General features: G+C 37.2%; 2 protein-coding genes across 3 annotated transcripts; both read left to right on the top strand.

Annotated features, from left to right (window-relative positions):
- Nucleotides 1-562: 562 nt before the first annotated feature.
- On the top strand, nt 563-12,169 carry LOC135624390 (glucosidase 2 subunit beta-like). Of its 2 annotated transcripts, XM_065127923.1 has the most exons (17): nt 564-807; nt 932-1,045; nt 1,243-1,338; nt 2,135-2,374; nt 3,029-3,201; nt 7,428-7,523; nt 7,625-7,714; nt 7,827-7,916; nt 8,712-9,033; nt 9,145-9,249; nt 9,323-9,424; nt 10,010-10,067; nt 10,165-10,233; nt 11,197-11,284; nt 11,366-11,427; nt 11,505-11,556; nt 11,641-12,169. In XM_065127923.1, the coding sequence occupies exons 1-17, from the start codon at nt 693-695 to the stop codon at nt 11,701-11,703; spliced, it is 1,935 nt and encodes a 644-aa protein (XP_064983995.1). In that variant the 5' UTR covers nt 564-692; the 3' UTR covers nt 11,704-12,169. The 2 variants fall into 2 exon arrangements, with proteins under 2 accessions (XP_064983996.1, XP_064983995.1); XM_065127924.1 differs by lacking the exon at nt 7,827-7,916 and having other exon boundaries at nt 563-807.
- A 1,678-nt stretch (nt 12,170-13,847) lies between these two features.
- LOC135624190 (pyruvate kinase, cytosolic isozyme-like) lies at nt 13,848-17,392 on the top strand. Its single transcript, XM_065127593.1, has 3 exons — nt 13,848-14,213; nt 15,984-16,445; nt 16,521-17,392. Exons 1-3 carry the CDS (start codon nt 13,989-13,991, stop codon nt 17,331-17,333), a joined length of 1,500 nt encoding a protein of 499 aa, XP_064983665.1. The 5' UTR covers nt 13,848-13,988; the 3' UTR covers nt 17,334-17,392.
- The last annotated feature ends 6,263 nt before the right edge of the window (nt 17,393-23,655 follow it).

The following is a 23,655-nucleotide window of genomic DNA, read 5'->3' as shown; positions in this document are numbered from 1 at the left end:
CACGCTTCATTTCTTCCTCTCATTCTGTACAGTTCGCATGGTATATAAACTACTCTGCTCCTGGGCTGCTCACAGCAGAGCTTCCGCTTTAAGATTCGTGCAGGCATCGATATCATTTGTCATGATTCAATCCGATGCGATGACTCATCAACTTCGAATTAAGAGTCTAAATTAGCAATAATAGATCCATCCAACCTTCGAATTAAGAGTCTAAATTAGCAATAATTGACTAACTACGCAATTAGTCAACAACCCGTATATACTTCTTCATCCTTTCATTTTATTTTGTTAAATTACATTATTTGTCACAAAAATAAACCTATTTATATTAATTATAAATAAAAAATTTAATTTAATCTTAGTATCTCTTAAAACAATTTTAAACCATTAAGTTTTTGCTTGTTATATTGATTTGGCTCGGTCACGTGCCCAACACATTGTCTCGCGTGTGGACCCGGCAAATCGAATTAGAACAAGTGGGTCGGGTCGCACCCGATCAGCTCCCGAGCCCGACTCCTCCTCTTCTCCTCCGTCCATTCCTGCACAAAATTGCCCTATCAGCCGCATCAAGAAAAACCGACGGCCACGACCACACCCGAGACGAAGAATTGCTTCTTGTATGCAGATCTCTCCCCTACTCTCTCCCCTCGTCGCAGCGGAAGAGAGACGAAGCTTCTCCTCGAGGGGGACCGATGAGAACCCATCTCCTCTTCCCAGTGTCTCTCGCGATCTCATGCCTATGCCTGTCGTGGATCTCCGGACTCGTTTCTCTCCCTCCCCGCGAGCTGCTTGGAATTGCCCCCGAAGGTGATGATCTCTATTAACCGCATTGGATTCTCTTTTTCTGTTTGATCTCTGATTTTCTTGCTTTCCCTCGATCTCCCGTTCCTGGGAGATTCTTGTCGTCTTTTCGATCTCTTTGGTCCGTCAGATGAGAACTTCTACAAGTCGGACGTGATTAAATGCAAGGATGGATCCAAGAAGTTCACCAAACAGCAGCTGAATGATGATTTCTGTGACTGCCTAGATGGAACCGACGAACCGGGTTAGTGATTCTACGCCGAAATGTTTTGGTTTCTTTCTCGTCTACTTTGCTCGTGTCTGATAAATTCCTTTGTTTTGTGGATTTTGCACGTATGTTAGGGTTCTAGTCGGCAGGGCATTAGCTCAGGTTTCTTTCCGTTCATTTGTTCTTATTCTATTCGACGGTTTTCCTGAATGTATTAGTTTTGGAGCTTGCAGGAACATCAGCCTGCCCAGAAGGTAAATTCTATTGCCGGAATCCGGGTCACATTCCACAGATGATCTACTCTTCTCGTGTAAATGATGGCATTTGCGGTAAGAAGGAAAACAACTGTGTCTATTTTCCCTTTTCTTGATTTTGGCTAATTTTGCTATTCCAGCAGAAACTTTCTGCTATGACTGCAATGATGCTGTAGAAAACAAATAAAAAATAAAAAAGGGATAGATTTATTATTGTTTTTTTTTTACATTTGAGGATTGCTTATTTTGGAAGGAATCAGCTTCTGGAATATAGGGGGATTTATGTACAAGTGTTTATGGGGTTGAAATATGCTTGTTTGTTGTCAAGTACTACATTTTGTCGGCTGAAATATGCAGAGTTTCATTGTTGTGTCTTTTATGCATCAATTCATCTGTTTTCCAACTATGTTCAGTTAACCAAGAAGACATGTTAAGTTATTGCAGGGTTCTGTTAGACCTGAAAGTCAATTTGTTTGGTTATGTTTGTAAATTATCATGCAATTTTAACCATTTGGAACAAATTTATTTTAGTTATAATGTGCTGTGTTATACATCTATTCCTTTTCGATCTTTTGTTTATCCCTAATAATTTCTCTTTCATTCATGATCAGAAAACAGAGTGAAAGAAGGTGAACATGTGTATATGAATTTTATTTTCAAATAGTATTTTATACGATAACTCCAATAGCCTCTGTCGATAATTGCCTTGTCTTCTATGTAAAATTGTTAGGAGCACATGAAGTCCGATAATACTATCTCTAGGTTTTCATTCTATTCTCTTCTTATGGAAATACCATATAATTTATAAGTTTTATATTTGAAGACTTTTGAAACTTCTTGCCTCTTCACTTGCTCATGTTGTTACATGCAGATTGTTGTGATGGGAGTGATGAATATAAAGGGAATGTGAACTGCCCAAACACATGTTGGGAGGCTGGGAAAGCAGTGTGTGAAAAGTTGAAGAAGAAGATAGCAACACATCAGGATGGATTAGTTATCCGGAAACGAGAAGTTGAAAAGGCAAAACAGGCATTTGCCAAAGATGAAGAAGAATTGTCGAAGCTGAAAAGTGAAGAGAAGATACTTAAAGGACTTGTTGATAAACTCAGAGGTGCAGTACCATTAATACATAAAATGGCACATCCAAGTTCAGTCATTGTTGTTCTGACACTTATTATAATGATTTTGTACATCTCTCAAAAGTTAAGATTACTGTGTAGTTTAAACAATTACAATATTTAATATTCCATGATACTGTTGGATTCAAATTTAAGTGCTTGGCGCTCTCACATTGTCTCACTAGAAAACAATACATAATTAGGTAACACAAACTTTGCTATTTGATTTTACTTGAATGATGGACAGGTCATACTGAATAATTTATCTTTGAGAATGAGTGGAATGTTAACTGCAAATTTATCATTGAGAACTATTTATCTAGGTTGACACTTTCTTTTGTGCAACCACTGGAACCAACCAACTTGAGTTATGTCAACCACTAGACTGACAATCCATCTGGAATGGTTGTAGTACTCCTAGGACTTCTAAAATCTTTCTTTTAGGATGAAATGTTATTGTCTATCTTGACTTGATCTTCATCAGGACAATATGCTGAACTGAAAAATATGCTATAAGAGGCATTGGTATATTGCAAAACTGATTTGTGGAACTTGTCAGTATTTTGTTTTCTAACAAGAATGAATAGAATATGTGAGATTACCATGCAATGTTCCTAGTATCAAGTTTGATTTCACCTTCTACACAGAGCATAAAGAACAAATAGAGAAGGCAGAGGAGGAAGAACGTCTGAAAAAGGTGGAAGAAAAGAAACAAAGAGATGCTGAAAGACAATCAACTGAGCAAAATAAGTCATTGGAGGAGTCTCCATCAGATCACTCTGAGGGTACTCATGACACATTGTTGGAAAAGACCAGTCAGGTAAACCTGACATTTAAAATTTCTTTATTATTGCATTTTGCAGTTTGCACCAGCATTAATCTTATCTCATTATCTTATCATTTTCTTTTTTGACTCTAAAACCATTTGCCCACAAAGTTTAAGCATTCATGGAATACCTGAGGGCAGTATGTGTTAGGATCGTAATGACACTAAGAGGAGGGGGGGGCTGAATAATTGCTTTCGAAAGGTTGCAATTTGAAAATTCGTTCGCTAAAAACTGATATCGAAAGTGTGCTTGACTTAGAGTATGAGTAAGTGTAATAAGCAATTAAATCAGAAAGCAATAGTAATGAAGAACATAAAGGAAAATGCACACCGAATTTATATTGGTTCGATCGTCGTGACCTACGTCCACTCTCGATTCCTCTTCTGTCGAGGCTATCGGCTTTCACTAATGATCGTCTTTCAATGGGTGAAAATCAATTATTCTCGTTATAACTCTTTTTCCTTTTCACAGGTTCAGGAGAAAACCTTTACACCTCTCTTTTATACTTAGACCTCACTCCTCCCTTAGAAGATTTCTAACTCTAGGAGGAAGAGACTCTACACTTTAAGAGAGTTTACACACCTTTTTTTATCAAGAATTCTTTTCCCTTTTTGCTCTCTTTTCTTGCTATCCCAAGCAAGAATGAATGAGGTATTTATAGGCCCCAAATGGTTTCAAAAAATGGAGCCAAAATTTAAATCCTTGGGTTTTTGGGATATTGGCCGTACCACCGCTTGTACTGGGCGGTACCATTGCCTGCCACCCTGTGCACTGGCAGTACCACTACTGACCCTGACGGTACCATCGTCGGGTTTTTCGGAAACGTACACTTTGTACGTTCCAACTCATAGGCGGTTCCACCGCCTGGTTTAGCGGTGCCACCGCTTGGTTTGGTGGTGCCACCGCTTGATCCAACTGCAGGTCACTGAATGTGCATTCCAATAGGCCTAAATCAACCTTTATTTAGGCCCAATGGGTCCCTAATTGAGTTAGTACGGTTACATCAAAAACCAACTTAATTAAGACCTAAACTACTTCGATCAAGACACAACCGATTACAAACATGAATCCTATGTTGTCTGGCATGTCATTGGTTCATCCGGCGCATCGTCCTCACCTTTGGAGTATCATCCTCTCCTTCGGCGTATTGCCCGATCCATCGGCATGTTGAACTCCAGCAACATCCGATCTTCTTGGCGTAATGTTCGATCCTTTTGGCCCGATGCCCGAACTCATGGCACAAAGTCTATTTTTCGGCACGTCGGCCAATCTTCTGACATGATGCTCTCCGGCCCAACGTCTGATTTTTCTGCTTCAATCGATTTGTCTTTCCATAATCAAAGTTAGTCTTGCGTCACTTAAATGTTTATTAGAACATAACTTCATCAATTGATTTCATCATCAAAATTCGAGATTCAATAACATGGTGAGTGAAATAAATTTATGATAGCAAGTTCATTTCAATAATGGCCAACGAACTAAATTAGGTGATCAAAAGGATAATAATGGAGAGAAACTTACGTTCCCTGAACCACTTATTTGCCCTCCAAAAATGTTTGAAGTAATTTTAAAAATTGGTAGCAAAATGAAGGTCGCGAAGGTGACTCATAGAGCATATGAGGCTCCAACTGCATTTGTACTTGTGTGCACTTCAGATTGGACAATATTCTCAAAAAATGGTTTTTGTATGCTAGTGGTTTAGGTACTCATAGGTAGGTGTTTATGCAGTTTATAATAAAATAATCAAGATAAAATAAAAATTAATTAAAGAAGCAAATATGTAATCAAGCTTAAATAGTGAATATGTAATATGTTATATGACTTCATTTAGTGTTTTTAAAAGGCGCTCGCCTAAGCGCTTGGGTGAGGTGACGCGAGGCCTGAGCGCCTTGCAAAACCTTCAGGTGAGGCGTTTCAGTGAAGTGTCGCTCGAGCGCTTGCCTGAGCCTACGTGCCTCGAGCGAGCGCTCGAGTGAAGTTGGGTCGAGATTCAAGTCTGGTTCGATTGAGCAAGCAAGTTGGTTTAATTGAACCGACTAATGTACCCTAACACAAAACCCGTGCCCGATACAGTGAGACAAACTCGAAATGAAACCCTATGTCTGCTGTTACTGCCTTTTTCCATCGCTACAGCTCCGTTTGTCGCCTTCGTTTGCAGTTTCGTCCGTCGCCATCGCCTTCATCCGTAGCTTCGTCCGTCCTTGTCGCCTTCATCTATAGCTTCTTTTGCCGTCCTCTCCTTCATCCATCCTTCTCCACAGTCGTCAGTTACTCATATTCTCAGTTCCCTCTTTAGACTTGTTTAGCATTGGTTAGAAATATTTATCACCATATTGATCCACTCTTTAGAACTATTTAGCACTGGTTAGAACTGTTTAGCGCTGGTTAGAAACTTGTTTAGCATAGATATCCATCAGTAGAAACCATATTGTCTTATTTTTTTTTAAAGTTTAATATTTAGGCGCTCAGGTAGACACCTAACACTTTTAAAAACACTGACTTCATCAAAATAGGTAATACTTGCATGGTATATGGTCTGAGTCTACACCATGCTCATAGTTGAAGAAGCTAGGCATGTTATTGGACATTTTATTGGTAGATGGGATGGGTTGATTTAGTTTGACAAGGAACATTTTATGTTGACCTAAACTAGGACATGGTTGGTGTATCAATTAACTACCTATTTCTAGTAGATTAGAAAAAAAGTTGTATAGATTCCGATTTTTGGCTTTTGAATTTAGGTTGATTAATTCCTTCCTAGAGATTCCAGACTGAATTTGATGTGGGATCATTTTAATATATTTATTATTTGAATATATTTTTATTAGTTTGAGACTTTGAGTATTTTGTAAATGTAAGTTATCACATGGAAAAAAGGAAGACATTTAAGAAAAAGATGGAAGAAATCAAAGTTTGTCTTGATTGAAGTTTGTTTATCTGTATGCAAAAATTTTTCTCATTTTATGTAGACAAAAGTTTATCAATTAATAATAAATTAATAATATTATCAATAAGGAAAATAATTATTTTCCAAATTAGATCCAGAATACCATCTTCTTTGAAAAAGAAAAGAACATTTGATTGATTTGTCTAGATGTAATTTTATATTTTTCTTATTTATGTATTTTTCTTCTTTGTGCTTAGGGTTTATAAAAACAGGAAAAGATATTGTAAACAAATGAATTAAAAGATGAATGGATAAAAGTATGTTTCCCCATAGTATGTGTAAGTGATGTGAGGCTTTATCATGAGATCCCCATGAGCCAAAATGAGTTTGATTGTTATCCTTTTTCTTGATTGTTTCTCCGATTATTGTGTTTCCTTTCCTCTCTCTTTCACATCCTCTAGTGTCACAAAAGAAAATCTTTCCTTCTACTTCCCTAGTTTTTCTTTATTATCGAAATGTTAAAATGAATGAGCACATTCATTATAACGTTTTGTATTTTAAAATGTTGAATTGAATTGGTGGGCTCTAGTAAAACAATGCCAATTGGCTTTTATTTATGTTGGAGTCAGCACCCAAGGACTAGATGAGTATTGTGAAGTGGTTTGGGTATGTTCAAAGAAATTCATAAATGACCCTTGGCAATTCAAGTTAGGGATGTCATGTCCATGAAGATAATTCCAAAAGACTTGGATGACAAAAGTGAAACATAATGTTTTAAGTCTTAGATCAATAATAGATTTGATGAAGATTTATGTATTGGTCCCAAGAATTGTTGGACACCAAGTTTTATTTCTTAGAAAAATAAGTATACTTGGATGTAAATATCAACCATATTTGCACCAGCCAGAACTAGGTGCTGCCTTAGGAGCTTATTATTCATATCTTCTTACATGATATTCTTGGTGTCATCTGGACTGTTATAGTTTGAGTATCATTATGATACTAATCACCATATAGTGATGTCAAAATAGAGAAAACATGGGGAAGATTGGATTAACAGTCATATCTAAGTACATATAATATGCAGCAGTTTGCTGTTTTATCTTGTATGGTTAAGAAGTCCAAAGCTGGTTTCTCTCTTTTTTCAGATGTCTCCATCATGTTTTACCCTTACTAGAAAACCAATAATAACTTGCTTCCATTCTTATACTCATGAAAACATTGTCTGAACTAGGAACAATTCCAGCAATTTTTGTAGCAATTAAGATTATGTCACTCTTATGATATTCATGGCAACTAGTATCTTTATGACATTCTCACTTTTGCTTATAGCTGGATAAGATGGATATTGGTCATGAATCTGTAGATCAATTGGAAAAAGAGTATAATTCTGGGATTGATATTCCTGCTGATCACACTGTGGGTCAGGTATTCCAAGTTCTTTCATATTGTTTTCATTTTTAGTTTAGTTTGTCTAGTAATTTCCTTTCGATTTATTGTCATGTACTTTCTCTCTTTTATTGGAGCAGGTTGTTGATGATCATCATGACTTCATCAGATCTGATCATGGTTCTGATGATACAAGTGATGAGTTACCTTCAGGCCATTCTACAGATCAGGTAATGAAGCAACCTCATGTAACTCTATCTGGCAGCCTTATGGTTAGATTTTGGTATATAGAAAGTTGTACAAGTTATTAATTTTGTATAATCTCTTGGATTCTTCAAATAGCATGTATATGAAGACAAAACCACAACTAATGCTGGTCCTAATTATGAAACTGGAGCCAAGGAGATTGATTCAGATCATGCCGCAGAAATGGTAATGGCAAAACCTGACATGTGCTTCTATTATATTAAAGACTGCGAGTCTTTTAACTATTGCAGTTCTTGCTGTAAACTTATGATATCTTAAACTAAGAAGTTAACTTAGAACTGCCATATATACATCTGATTTGGATAGATACTGATCCTACTATTTTCATGGAAGCAACTGAAAGATATCTTTTTGCGATATATACTTTAATAAAAACTGCTACTGATGAAAATCTGAAGCTGCTGCAAAGTTCCTGAATCACAAAAGCTGCCAAACTTGAATCTCTTCTAGTAACCGAAACCAAAATTTGAAATATTTTTGAGATATGCATTGCTCAGGCTGACCATGCTGAAAGATGGTTCCTTATTGCGGAAACTGAGTTTCATTTTAATGGTCTTGGAGACATGTAAGACAGGAACATAGACAAATATTTAATTACTAGAAATGGGTGCATGTTATTTTACTGTCATTTAATGCTTAGCAGAGTTTTATTTTCGGCTGATGTTTAGGTTGATCGATTTCATGTTTTTAGAAATGTAGTGAGATGATAGTTTATTCTCTAATATAACGACAGGTTGTGTGCTACATTTTCTCTAAACCTGGCAATGTACTCAAGTTCTTTCAGCTTTGAACTCTTCTAGCTTAGAGACTGCATGAGTTTGTTTTGTGTAAGAGAAACGCGAACATATTAATGCTATTTTTTTGGCTCATGGCATCCTCAACAGTATGCCTACTTACCATGTGACGAAATTACAACCTTGTTCAAGATTGTCTTGTATGTCACATAGTAAAATCTTGCAGGAGAAGGGTTCTGAGAGCGCAGATGGTTTATCAAGAGAAGAGTTGGGACGGCTTGTAGCATCACGATGGACGGGTGAACACTCCATGAAAGAAACAAATGAACCTGATGATGCAAAAGAGGAAGAACATGAACAACATGAACAAAATCAAGATTCTTCAGACAGTGTAGAGGAAGAAAGTTATGACTCTGACATTGATGATGATAGACATAAGTTTGATGATGATGACTTTGAAGATGAAGCAGATGAAGAATATGGAGAAGATCATGTTGAACCTGATGGCTCTTATGACCCTGACAAAGATTACAGTTCTGAGTTATCAGGTTTAAATGGAGTTATTCATCCACATCCTAATTTAGCTTTGTCTTTAAACCTGTTAATGTTTTGATAATGTGAGGTTTTGGAATGTTGAGTTTGTCACTTTCCTTTTGCAGATTTAACTCCATCAGGTAGCTCATCATGGGTGGACAAGATACAACAGACTATTCAAAATATCCTTCAAGCTTTTAACTTTTTCAAGAGTCCTGTGGATATATCAGGTAGCTAATGTGTCTCCTTACAGCTCTGTTAGGAGCATGAGAATCATGGCATCTTGGTTTTTGACATCTGCAGAGGCTTCTCGTATTAAAAAGGAATACAATGATGCCAACTCAAAATTGTCCAAGTTGCGATCAAGAATCTCCAGTCTGACCGAAAAGCTAAAACATGATTTTGGTAAGTATACCACATGAGATTTTTGTGTACTGATAAAAATCATTTGCTAGTAGATATGGTTGTTCATGTGCTTGTGAAACTAATAAAATTAAGGGTTTTGTTATTTTGTGCTTTTAGCTGCCAACAGCTCTACATGTTCAAATCATTATCAAACTTTTACTTTTCATTCCTGTTGGCATTTCCGTTTTAGTCATCCTGTATCAAATCTCACTATTGCTGCATGTTTAACTTGTGCTTGGTTCTACGACATGCTACGATCCTCGTTACTAACTGTCTTCTTCAGTCTCAAGGTACTAGTGATTTGTATACAATGGTGGAAGCTTTACTAGGTGCATATAAAGGTTCTAGGAAAATCATTCTTTGGTAGGGCCAACCATTTTAATTTTACAAATTGCATATAAACTGATAATTGTGCATTAGGTGGAACTTTTTTGGGTTCTTTCTTTTACTGTACAGATGCAAAATAAATTATTGTGTAATGTCTATATGGATTACTGTCAGTTCTCTCTGCAAAATTCTTTGATGTCTATCGGTTGAGTTAAATGACCACAAATAGCTGCTAAAGCTTGTATCATCTCTTACCAGGGAAAGACAAAGAATTTTATTCATTTTATGATCGTTGCTTTGAGAATAAGCAGAACAAGTATGTATTAGACACATACCTCTTGCTTTTCTTTGTTCTTAAATGCACTGTGATTCTCTACTTTAATAATATGTGCTTTTGGCTTGTTTGTTGCTAGGTATGTTTATAAGGTCTGTCCATTTAAAAAGGCTTCTCAAGTTGAAGATCATAGTACTACGCAATTAGGGTAAGTTCTTACACTTAGCTGATTAGTTGGTATTATTTGCTTGGAGAAAGGTTGGCCTTTTTTACTGGGTAAGAGCTCAGCTTTTATTTCCTTGTAAAGACAAAAAAATTGATATCTGAAATACTATATCAGCCTACATATCCAGGTCTTAAGACTACTCCGTTATGGTTTTAAGTTTTATTTAACATCTGAAGTATTATGCCAATCTACGTGGCCGGTCGTATTCTGATCTGCTGCCACTTGGTCTTAACACTGGCAGTGAAATCATCAAACAAATATGTTATTTTCATTGTTTTTAGACCAAACTACCATTGCCTTCTCAACTCCTGTTCGGGACTTGGTTCTGTTCTCATTTTTGTATTTGAAGTATGTTTAACTGGATTTCAGAATCTTGAAAGGTTAAGCAACGTTGAGAAATTTAATTGTTGATAAGATAGTTTTGGTGATTGAACACCTGAATGATGTGCTAAAATCAGAGGGAATAATTTTGTTTGTAAAATACTGCTTGCCTCGTTGTGGACATGAGGTGCACACACTGAGCAACCGAGGATAGCATGATAAAAATATGTTTGATAAGTTGGGACATTCAAGCACAAGTTTTGCTTTCATTATGGATCCTGTTCATCTTTCTGGAGACCTGTGTGTGGTTGTCACCTGAAGGTTGAGTAGGCATATTCCATGGAGTGCCTTTCTGGCAAAAGATCATGGGTGTTCATTTTTTACTTCTAAATCTACTCTTTTAATGCTTTCAGTATGTTTTTCATCATTATTTGTGGCAGAATTCGTAACTTTGAAAATAAAAGGAAAAGAATTTCATGCCATTATTAGTTATTTAGAATAGGTTCTTTTCAAGTTTGGGGTTGCCATTGAATTCATAGCTCAAGTGTCTAGTGGACATCAAGTTCTCAACAATATGATGTTCAACTGTTAAGGTTGTATGCTCACAGTATTCTCTTGTATCAGGAACTGGGAGAAATTTGATGAATCTTACAGAGTTATGCAATTTTCTAATGGAGACAGATGCTGGAATGGCCCAGATAGAAGTTTAAAGGTACCGCTCGAAAGATTTGTCAGCATGCATAATCTCTCAGAAGGGTGTTTCTGATTCTCAACCTTGATATCCTTGTAACAGGTTAGGCTTAGGTGTGGTGTGAAAGATGAGCTTGCTGATGTGGATGAACCAAGCCGATGCGAGTATGACATCTTTCTATATCAAGCTACCCTCTCATCTCACAGTACTTTTATTTAAAATTTGATGTTTTCCATGTCAGGTATGTTGCAATTCTCTCCACTCCTATCTTATGTCTCGAAGATAAGTTGAAGGTACTTCATATTTTTCCCATTAAAAAGGTTGAACCTTCCTAGATTGGTTTAAAGCTAACAATACAATTCTGGTGATTCTGGCAGGAACTGGAACAAAAACTTGAAGATTTGAACAAAAGTCAACCTTCTAAGCATGATGAGCTATAGTCTCTTCACAAATTGGAAAGAACATGAAGTACCAGTCACGCATAACAGGTTCTTAAACAACCTTTCTTCTGAGAAAATATAGAGAATCTTGCAGAGAAGTAAGATGCGGACATTTTACTCGAGAATGTCATGAAGCCATCTCCCACTATTTTGGAGTTCTTAGGCTCACTTCATGATGTGTCGTATGTGAACTGCTGATTGAGAATTAGGCCAAGTCACGAGGAAACCTCTTGATTTATTTGAGAAATCAGCACTCTTATTCAGCTGATTGATCAGACACCAACCACTACTACTCAATGGTGTAATTTCAGGTACTGAGTCTTGTTTATCCAAGTATTACTTTTATAGTTTGATAACCTTACCTTATCATTGAAGAAATACTTTTAGAACAAGTCTCAGGGAGACCCAAAGGAAACAAATTGAGAGATTGTAAGCATACATAAACTAAACTGGTTTGATCTTTGAATATGGTCCTTGCATGACTGCCTTTCCTTGTTAGGTCTTCTGCTGATGTGAGACTCTTGAGTTGTTCATTTCCAGGATAAACACATCCTTTCACCATCTGACCGACCACCTTAATCAGAGATAGTTAACGACTCTCACCTCTGTTTTAGCGTGTTAGATCAAAATACCCCTATCGAGCTACGACACCTCATTAGGAGCATCGAGGACATTATTATTCTTGATTAATGCTTTGGAGCAATCCACATGGGTGACCGACCCATAAGGAAAAGATGGCTTCATTTATTCCCATTGCATCTCTTTGTTCATTCGTTCTCCACCATATGCTCCACTAAATTGTGCCCTCCACTATTTCCTAGATTACTGACATATACCTGGAATAAGCTTCGTCTTCCTCAAAAGAAGCATCTGTCCAAGCCTTGAAGAAACTTTTTGGAAGGTTTTGGTTCTCTCTCTCTCTCTCTTTCTTTTTCTTTTTATCAATATCGTTTCATCTAAAAAGCTTTAGTCGATAGATCATATATAATATATATAATGATATGAGATGTTACACTCTTCCCTCGGATTGATTGAATTAATGGGAATTTTTTATAAGCATAATAAGATTTGAACATAGGAGAGGATGCACTTGACCTTATGATATAATGTTATAATAAATGTGATATGATATTATGGGTTTTTAATATTCTTAGACGCATGACACGTAGGCATTTTCTTTCTGCTCCATTTTGTGATTCACATACACGGCAGCACGTCTTGGATTATATGGACGTCACTCCAAAGGAGTACGCCTTGCTCGAAGAGAAACGCGTTATCTTTGGTGGAAAACTGACGTAGGCGATCGTCGACTTGTAAAACAAAAATGCATGTGTTACTGTGTATCTTATAGTTGTTGATTCGCTTATAAAATTACGAGTGATGTCAGCTAACTTAGTTAAGAATGTTTTTCATAGATTTTGGACTTGAATCTTGTTTTTATTATTTACCTTTTATTAAAAAAAAAATCACCCATTGAAGACATGTTTTTCAATGTCGCAGGAAGATATCTTTAATTCCGTTCTTAAAATATTGAGTTCACATTTACTTTCTCTTGATTAAACTTCTCTAGCTGATTTATGCTAATATGAAAATTTATATTAATTTTTTTTTTTACATAAATCTGTCAAAACACCGGACTTATTCGGTGATATTATATTTTGTTTTCAATAATATTTTCTTTCTTTCAGTGTTTTTGATTTTTTTTAATCTATCTATCTTTACTAGCGGACAGAATTTGGTGAACCCAAGGAAATAGACAACCAATATTAATTAGCTTACTCGTCCATCTAAATAAATTAAAAAGTTAATGAAGTATTTTTGACAATTAAAACAGGAGCATGGTTATGGTTTATGTTCATCCATAAATATTTTTTAGTTGGTAAGGATTTTCGTCATTGATAAGAAAATTCTCCTCTTTATCATTTATCCTTTATAAAAAAGATATTTGATTCATATCTTTTTATTTTTTCTTTGAAAATAAAGAACAAGTAATTTTCTCCCCGTCCCATCATTCGGCTTTCTACGCCAACCAGGGCGAACCACGCAACGAACTTATTCTTCTCCGCAGGAGAAGAATAACGCGTGCCTGCCTTTAAATAGCGAGAAGCCGCAACGCAAACTTTTCCTGCCTTTTGCCTCTCGCCGTCGGTTTCTTTCCAGTTCGTAGACTGCGCCTTCCTCCCCACCCCCCGGGTCGATCCCATAACGTTCGATTCTTTCGTTCCGAGCCCTGCGCCATCTCCTCCTCGATCGTAGGCTTCGATCGGTAGAGGGCCTTGTGCGACATGGCGGAGGTGTCGACGAGGAGACCGAAGACGAAGATCGTTTGCACCTTGGGCCCAGCGTCGAGGTCCGTGGAGATGATCGAGCGGCTCCTGAGGGCGGGAATGAACGTCGCAAGGTTCAACTTCTCCCACGGATCTCACGCCTACCACCAGGAAACCCTAGACAACCTCCGCACCGCCATGGAGAACACCGGGATCCTCTGCGCCGTCATGCTCGACACAAAGGTCCCTCCTCGTCGGTTGTTTTTTTTTTACTCATGATTTGTCTTTCTTGGGATCCCGTCTTGTCGTTTGGCACTTTACGGGAGTGATCGCTTTTGATGTGTTTTGTCGTTTACTTTCTTAACGTGATTTCTCGTTTAAGCATTTTTGAACGCTTGATATGGAATCATAACGTCAAGATCTCATCTTTTGGGGTTATAGTCATTTACCATATCTGATATTGGGTTCTCGATCGGAATTATGGCCCTCCAATTTTCAATTCATTCTGATGTTTAGTTCCTCAGATCGTTCTTTCTCTTTATTTAATATTAAGTATAGAATTATATATTTGTTCCGGTCTATTTGCACTCACTTGCAATCTGCTATTACTGAAAATTCGTTCATCATTTCTATTATCCGGTGATGATAAATGTTTATTGAAGAATTGCTGTTTTTACTTTCATGCCAACCTAACATATTAAATTGGTAAAAGTTCAGCTGTAGTTCACGTGTGCCTCTTATACTTCGTGCTAGTGCAGTTACTAATTCTCACATGAAATTGATTCATCTGGTTCTTAATGGATGTCTAAGGTTTATCTATGGTTGGCCTTTTGATCAACGATCAAGAATTTGAGACCAAATGGATTAATTTTGATTGAATATTGATATATTTAGATCATATCTTCTGATGATTTTTCGAGCTATTTATTCATTTTGAACTCGTGTCTTTGTCTGTGACGTATTAATTTCTGCTGCACTTTCGGCATTGATTAGATATTCATACTTTAGCTATAGTTTGCGAGCCCTTTTTATGCTGAAGCTAATGAAAGAAGGGACAATGAGGCATCCTATGTACATCTATCGTGCATCTATATTTCTGTATAGACGATCTTTTCTTTTCCAACTAGATCAAATCAATTAAGTTCAAGCAATAATCACCCGTCTAAAAATGGCAGCCCAGTGCTTGAAGCTTCCACTAACATGTGGTTTGAAGAGGGACAATATGTCTGTCCCTGCCCTGGTAAAAGGAGAGGCTATCTTAATAACTCGATCCTTGTAACTTCGTTGCAATGAGCAATCTTATCATAAGATTAGGGTTCGTCATCTGACTTAGTGACTTGTATATTGGTTGTAAATACATGCAGAAAGGAACTGATTTATGCTATTATCCTCCCTTGCTATTATTTTCATGTTCTAACATATGACAAATTTTAGAACTTTCTTTGATCTTATTAAAGTTGATATATGCACCTAATTCAGATTTTTTTATCGTCTTTCTAAGTCATGCCGTGGTTCTTACAGATGTCATATTTCAGCATGTAGATTAAGATAGGAAAAACATATACTTTACTGCTCTACGCATCCTAGGGACCATAACCTACATCTTTTTTGTGGCTTTCTTGTCTTAAGAATGACTAATTTAAGCAGCATTGTCTGTGACTCTGGGTTACATAAGTTGGGATGCTTGAGTACGGCTTTATGTGAAATAGATAGAAATTGGCAGCAACGGAAACAAGAACTTTGGTGACTTAATGAAATAGAATTTGTCAAACTGATGTGAAACAGGAAAGTGTAGTTTATTGAGCAAATCTCTACTTGTCAAGAATCTATGTATTAACCTTCTTTTGTAATGCAATTAGGAACCAATTTGAGTGTGTTCCATGAAATAGCTTACAAAGACTCCATCATTTGTTAATGATCTGTACATGAAATTTTGTTTGTTTATTATACATTCAATCCTTGTGCAAATGTGAAATTGAATTATTGTCTTGACATCTTTTGTGGCATTCACAGGGTCCAGAGATCCGGACTGGGTTTTTGAAAGATGGCAAGCCTGTCCATCTAAAAAAGGGTCAAGAAATCACTATCACTACTGATTACAGCATAAATGGTAATGAAGACATGATATCCATGAGCTACAAAAAGATAGCAGAGGATTTGAAGCCAGGCAGTGTCATTTTATGTGCTGATGGGACTATTACATTCACGGTGCTTTCTTGTGATAAGGAGTCAGGGCTGGTTCGCTGTCGCTGTGAGAATTCTTCAATCCTTGGTGAGAGAAAAAATGTCAACCTTCCAGGTGTTATTGTGGATCTTCCTACGCTAACAGAGAAGGACGAGGAGGATATCCTGAAATGGGGTGTCCCAAACAAAATTGACATGATAGCTCTGTCGTTTGTACGCAAAGGTTCTGATCTTGTGGAGGTCAGAAAAGTTCTTGGAGAACATGCCAAGTCAATCATGCTGATGTCCAAGGTCTCTTGACGTGTCTAAATTCATCTATGTTTTTGTAGAGTTCAAAGCCTTATTTTAACTGTAGTTAACTTGCAGGTTGAGAATCAAGAAGGGGTGGCTAACTTTGATGATATTCTTGCAAATTCGGATGCTTTCATGGTTGCACGGGGTGATTTGGGAATGGAAATTCCTATTGAAAAGATATTTTATGCACAAAAGGTGATGATTTTCAAGTGCAATATTAAAGGAAAACCTGTTGTTACAGCAACTCAAATGTTGGAATCGATGATCAAATCTCCTCGTCCCACTCGAGCAGAAGCAACCGATGTTGCTAATGCAGTTCTTGATGGCACTGACTGTGTGATGCTCAGTGGTGAAACAGCTGCAGGTGCTTACCCTGAGCTAGCGGTTCAAACAATGGCTAAGATCTGCTTGGAAGCAGAGTCCTATTTGGATTATGGGGCTGTTTTTAAAGGAATCATAGCAGCAGCACCAGTTCCTATGAGCCCAATAGAGAGTCTTGCATCATCAGCTGTGCGAACTGCCAACTCTGCTAAGGCATCTCTCATATTGGTTCTGACCAGAGGAGGAAGCACTGCAAAACTAGTAGCAAAATACAGGCCCGCAATGCCAATAATTTCAGTGGTGGTTCCGGAGTTGAAGACAGACTCGTTCGATTGGTTCTGCAGTGACGAGGCTCCCGCAAGGCACAGCCTTATATTCAGAGGATTGATTCCGGTATTGAGCTGTGCAACTGCAAAGTCTTCAGACACCGAGGCCACTGATGAAGCTATCGATTTTGCTCTTCAGCATGTGAAAGCCACAGGCCTATGCAAATCTGGAGAATCAGTTGTGGTATTGCATCGAGTTGGAGCTGCGTCCGTAATTAAGATCTTAACGGTTCAGTGATTATGTTTCGATGGCTGGAAAATTTTCTTGGCTGCAATTTTATTGTAGCATCTAAATCCTATCGTGGGTCAGTTTTGCAAACTACTAAGTCTCCTATTTTAATTTTGTGGTTTTCGCCTTATGAATATGATTTCTTATTAAAATTATGGGTTATTTTTCTTAAGGAAAGTGATTTTTAGAATTTTGTTGTTTTTGTTTGGAGTTCACATACACATTAAGGAGGAAGTTATTAATTTTTGTTTTTTGTTTTGTTTTGGAAGGTCTTCTATTTTGACATCTTGTTATATTTTTGTCTTGTTGGTGTAATGACAGCCATATAATTCGTTAAGCCCGTTCTTTAATTTTAATGGCTTTCACATGAGGTTTCTCTATAATGACAGGTAATCTTATGAGTTCCCAGAATCGTTTCCTCTACCCGTCTATCATGCTCATATCTGCTTTTGCTAGTTGATTTTTATTTTTTTCCTTTGGTTCACTTTTGCCTTTCCTCTTTTCTTCTTGACTACAGTAAGGTTCAGACTAGGAATTGACAACATTAAATCTCTTTCTCATGGCCATTACTTTCTTTTGTGCTGTCATGGCTGTATCCAGTCAATATGTCTATGGCTGTAAGTATATAACTAAATTACTATGAGATCTAAAGGTTGACATGTCTCAATGGAGAAAATACTAGTTGTTGATTAAACCAATAATAGTTCACTAGCCAACATTCTTCCTGAGAATATGCTGGAAAATTGTAACATTCTTCTCTTGTGTGCATTTAAAAGATTTCACACTTCTCTTTTATCAGTTAATAATTTACTCTCTTAGTGTGTTGCTGAATGTGATTGACAATGCTTAAAGCTGCTACATAAATTTCAGCTCTTTTATTACGATCTAAAATTTTGCAGTTAGTCATTGTGTTGTAGAAACTAATGTCAAACGGAGGGCTTTATTATTCTATCTAAATGTCTAATGTCAAACGGAGGGCTTTATTATTCTATCTAAATGTGTTGCAATGAATCAGCCAATGTCTAACCATTCCATTAATTCCCCTCTCTTATTGTTTGTCCATTTAAGATATATCTCAATGAAACAAGTTATTATTATTAATTTTTTTTTGAGAGAAAAAATTAAGATGAGATTGGGACTTAAAACATCTTACGAGAAATTATTAAAATCTTTATCAACTAAATAAGAAAGTCATTTTTGCAGGATATATATATAATAGGATACTTGCTGCCATCAGCACTCCCACCATGAACCCCTCCACCCCTTCACCACTGCCGCTGTACTCGAGCTCTTTGGTTCCTCTGTAGGCATCTGAAACCTGCAGAAAAACCGGGCACGAGCTACACCCGACATGGAATTTATGCTTGCAGGGCATCTCTCGGGCCTCTGCGCTGATCTCCAAGTCTTCCCGGCAGACCCAACAGCTCAAACTCTCCTCGATCTTCAACTAGGCATCGTCTCTATCGTCGCTTTCTTCCTAGAATGCGCCCCAAGGCAACGCCGGTGCCGCCATCACCTGAGCTTTGTCCTTGTGACTGGTTAGTATCTAGAGATCCCTGAAGGAGTATGGCATTATTGATTCGATTGAGGAGTGAACTCCCCCTCGTTCTCGTCGTCGCAAGCCCGATGAGAGAGGTACGTATCGGATTTTGAGACAATAGCTATGTCTATTATACGTACAAAAATTTATTGTCGTATCACAATGTGGATTTATAAGAAGAATTATATTGTTATAAGTGATTGATTAAAGACTACAAGATTAATAGTAGACCTATAATTTTAATAACTAATGTTTTGTTCCTAAGAGAAATTTTCTTTTATAGATGAGAGAAATAGTAATTAGAGTAGAACCATATATAATATAGGATTAAGGTGTTAGAATATGTGGCCTTTTATTGAATAAGATATATAATAGAATTGGGTTCCGTTGCGATATTTTAGTCAAGACTAAGTCCAGAACGATTCCTCGGAGATATCCTTGATGGGAGGAAATCTTCGATCTCTAGTGTGGTTAGTGTGTTATAACGTCGCATCTATCCGTTGAGGAATTCAGTTATTCTCTTCGACTCTCTCCCCAAAACCCTCTCCCCAAATCCATCAATATGAGCCTGCAGCAATCTTGGATCACGGTGCTGAGCAGATCAAACAAGATCTCTGAACGGATGGCTTCAAAAGGTACGCATCGTATAATTTGATCTATGTATTGATTTCAAATCCTGGCATATAGGTTAATTCCGCATTATTGACTTAGCATAATTACAGATTTTTATGCTTACAATTGGTATCAGAGCCCGATTTTTGAAATCATGCATTAGATCTGTAAATTAATTTACGATGCATAATTACCTTTGTCTTCCAAGAATTGCTAAGCAGTAATGGTCGCCGTCGACCTCGCTGCAAATCTGCGGTTACGCCGAGTAGCGTGACGACATTACAGAACTCGTCCACGTGACGACATTACAGAACTCGTCCACGTGACGGCATCACAGAACAGAACTCCGTCCGTACGACGGCATCACAGAACTCCGTCCGTGCGACGGCATCACAGAACTCCGTCCGTGCGACGACATCACATAACAGAACTCCGTCCGTGCGACGGCATCACAGAACCCCGGTCGCACACGGCCAGAATCCGTCCATGCGACGGTCGGCCGCACGCAGGCAGACAGCCCAGGTGGCGGCCATGCGTGAGTTGGCCGTGCACAGGCGGCGGCCGCGTGCTGGCAGCAGCCACCCGCGGGTAGGAACCGCCGCAGCTGCACCGGCCGCGCATGAGCAGTAGCAGCCCCGCGGCGTCAGCGCCGTGACGGCAGTGGCCGCGCACAGGCTAGATCTACCGCTGGCAGCCGCGCACAGGCGGTAGCCCGCAGCCGCGTACAGGCGGCAGCCGCGCACAGGCGGTAGCCCGCAGCCGCGTACAGGCGGCAGCCGCGCACAGGCGGCAACCCGCAGCCGCGTACAGGCGGCCAGGCCGCAGGCAGCAGCGGCAGCGCCGCTCGCGCAGGCGGCGGCGGCGGCGATGGCAGATTAGGGTTTTGGCATATTTACGTTTTTACCATCGAGGCTAGGGTTTTGAAAATTACAGTTTTACCCTTTGCAAATATCGTAATTACAGTTTATGTTCTGTCAACATATTTATGGTTTTGCCCTCGGGTCTAATTTCTGCCAAATTACAGTTCTGCCATTCGCATATTTTCGATTTATATCTTATCAAATATTTCCGTTTTTTTTATCATTATGAAATTGAGAAATTTAGGTTAAATTCTCAATTATAAAATTGATAAATATCATTTATTATAATTATGATTAATTTTAATCATGATTATATTTTTTTATTATTTGATTGGATTTAATTTTGTTAAAAAAAAACTATAAATTATGGTTTATTTTATGGTTTTCTCATATGAATTATTCATTATATATGTGGTAAATAAAATTAAAATCCAATTATTGTTTTTGGAATTTTTATTTATTTATTCACATGTATATGCTTGAAATTATCATATGAGTTTTATTAATGTTCAATAATTATTATGGTTATTTATTATTGAACTGTTTTGCATTATTATTCAATAATTATTATGATTATTTATTATTGAATTGTTTTGCATTAAATTTTAATAATTATTATTGTTATTTATTATTGAATTGCTTTGCATTAATGTTCAGTAATTGTTATGGTTATTTATTATTGAACTGCTTTTACATAAATGTTCAATAATTATTATTATTATTTTATTATTGAACTGCTTAGCAAAATTAAAGAAATATTGATGAATATTATTTGTAATTTATTTCCTTAAGTTTTATCTGACTAGTAGCTGCCAAAGTGGCCTAGGATGATAGACTTTTGTGATATGAATTACAATAAAAGTTTTATCATTTATAGGACATTTTTATTTTATATCATGGCATTAGTCTTGTAGCCACCAAAGTGACCTAGACTAATGACTTATAAAATAATATTAAAGAATTAGTCCTAAATGATATTAAAGAAATAATATTCATAATGACACATATAATTATGAGATTTAGATAATCCCAAAGGAGAATCTAATTCAAATAATTATATGATGGGGTAGGATGATACTATTTTAGATATCCTTGCAGTTTAGGGTTGTATACCCAAAGGTAACAATACCTATTCCTCAAGGATGGTATCAGTCCTCCAAAAATATTCTTGAGTGAACACTAGATATGTCAATATTTCACCCAAAGGTGTAATATATATGATATCAATAGTTCATCAATTTTTGACAAACTCAAAGCATTAATGTTGTTATATATCTTTTGCAGTGGTACTTCCGCATATACATTCATATGCTTCAAGTGTCCCTGTACTTTCTGGATCAAATTATTCAGAATGGTTAGAGTATGTGCAATTTACACTGGGTGTGTTAGATCTTGATCTAGCATTACTTGTTGAAAAGCCTGCAGACTTGACTGATGAAAGTACTGTAGAACAAGTTAATGAAATGAAGGCTTGGGAAAGATCTGATAGGCTTAGTTTAATGTTCATAAGAATGACAATTGCAAATAACATAAAGACTTCATTACCGATTGTAACTAGCGCAAAGGAATATTTAAAGGTTATTGAAGACAGATTTAAATCTGCTGATAAGTCATTGGCTGGCACATTGATGAAAGAACTGACTACAGCTCAGTATGATGGTACTCGAGGAATTCAGGATCATATCCTCAATATGGCTGACAAAGCTGCAAAACTTAAAACATTAGGCATGAATGTTGATGAATCTTTCCTCGTGCAATTTATTCTCAATTCTCTTCCTTCTCAGTTTGGCCCATTCAATATTCACTATAATACAAATAAGGATAAGTGGGACTTGAATGAGTTGACTAGCATGTGTGTTCAGGAAGAATTGAGATTAAGGCAGGAAAATTCATATAATGTCATGACGACTACTCAAGGAGGTGGTAACAAGAAAAGAAAGTTGAAGCATCATCCATCAAAGAGATTTGCTAAGTCTGGAAATGTTAAACAGACTAATGAAAAGAAAGCCTTTACTGTAAAGTGCTTCTTTTGTGGCAAGAAAGGACATGTGAAGAAGGATTGCATTAAACGCAAGACTTGGTTCGAAAAGAAAGGTATTAACTCGACCTTTGTATGTTTCGAATCAAACATTACAGAAGTTCCTTCTAACACTTGGTGGATAGATTTCGGTGCTTCAACTCATGTTACAAATAACATGCAGGGATTCCTTTCAATTCGGAAACCAAAAGAACATGAAAGATTCATCATTATGGGAAATCATCTTAAAGCGAAAGTGATATCAATGGGAACTTATCGTCTACGCTTAGAGACGGGTCACTTGATGGATCTTGTTGACACATGTTATGTCCCTACAAATTCTAGAAATTTGATTTCTCTTTCTAGAATTGATGAGTTGGGATATTGTATTTCTTTTGGTAGTGGCAAACTCAGCATATTTTACGATTCAATAAAAGTTGGTTCTGGAATTCTGTGTGATGGTTTGTACAGAATTAATTTGGATTTTGAGTTTGCAAAGACACTAATGACCCTGCAATCAAATGTTGGATTGAAACGTAGTTTCAATAATGAAAGATCTTCCATATTGTGACATAGACGATTGGGGCATATCTCCAAGGAAAGAATTGAAAGATTAGTGAAGGATAATATTTTGGAACATTTAGACTTCACTGATTTTGATATTTGTATAGATTGCATTAAGGGAAAGCAAACTAAACAAATAAAGAAAAATGCCACAAGAAGTAAAGAACTCCTTGAGATTATTCATACTGATATCTGCGGACCACTCCATATTCCTTGTTTTAGTGGAGAAAAATATTTCATCACATTTATAGATGATCTGTCCAGATATGGCAAAGTTTATCTAATACATGAAAAGTCTCAAGCCGTTGATACTCTTGAAGTATACATAAATGAGGTTGAGAGACAATTAGATAGAAAAGTTAAAATTGTCAGATCTGACAGAGGTGGTGAATTTTATGGCAGATATGATGGATCTAGTCAGAATATTGGTCCTTTTGCTAGATTCCTAGAACAACGGGGTATTTGTGCTCAATATGCATTACCAGGTGTGCCACAGCAGAACGGTGTTGCTGAAAGGCGAAATCGTACTCTGATGGATATGGTTAGGAGCATGATGAGTTACTCCTCTGTACCTGAGTCGATGTGGGGTGAAGCTCTTAGGACAGCTATGTACATCTTGAACAGGGTTCCTAGCAAGTCATTTTCATCGACTCCTTTTGAGTTATGGACTGGTAGGAAACCCAGTCTGAGACATCTACATATATGGGGGTGTCCTGCAGAGATAAGAGTATTCAATCC

Source organism: Musa acuminata, chromosome BXJ2-10, assembly GCF_036884655.1.
Source record: "Musa acuminata AAA Group cultivar baxijiao chromosome BXJ2-10, Cavendish_Baxijiao_AAA, whole genome shotgun sequence".
Lineage (NCBI taxonomy): Eukaryota > Viridiplantae > Streptophyta > Magnoliopsida > Zingiberales > Musaceae > Musa > Musa acuminata.
This window is presented reverse-complemented; position numbering and strand designations above follow the sequence as displayed.

Bases quoted from the DNA above. Each gene is read 5' to 3' on its own strand.
- LOC135624190 (XM_065127593.1), top strand. From the start codon at position 13,989: ATGGCGGAGGTGTCGACGAGGAGACCGAAGACGAAGATCGTTTGCACC. The intron at 14,214-15,983 runs GTCCCTCCTCGT...TGGCATTCACAG, and splicing joins CCGTCATGCTCGACACAAAG to GGTCCAGAGATCCGGACTGG. The intron at 16,446-16,520 runs GTCTCTTGACGT...GTTAACTTGCAG, and splicing joins CAATCATGCTGATGTCCAAG to GTTGAGAATCAAGAAGGGGT.
- LOC135624390 (XM_065127923.1), top strand. From the start codon at position 693: ATGAGAACCCATCTCCTCTTCCCAGTGTCTCTCGCGATCTCATGCCTA. The intron at 2,375-3,028 runs GTGCAGTACCAT...CCTTCTACACAG, and splicing joins ACTTGTTGATAAACTCAGAG to AGCATAAAGAACAAATAGAG. The intron at 7,524-7,624 runs GTATTCCAAGTT...TTATTGGAGCAG, and splicing joins CTGATCACACTGTGGGTCAG to GTTGTTGATGATCATCATGA.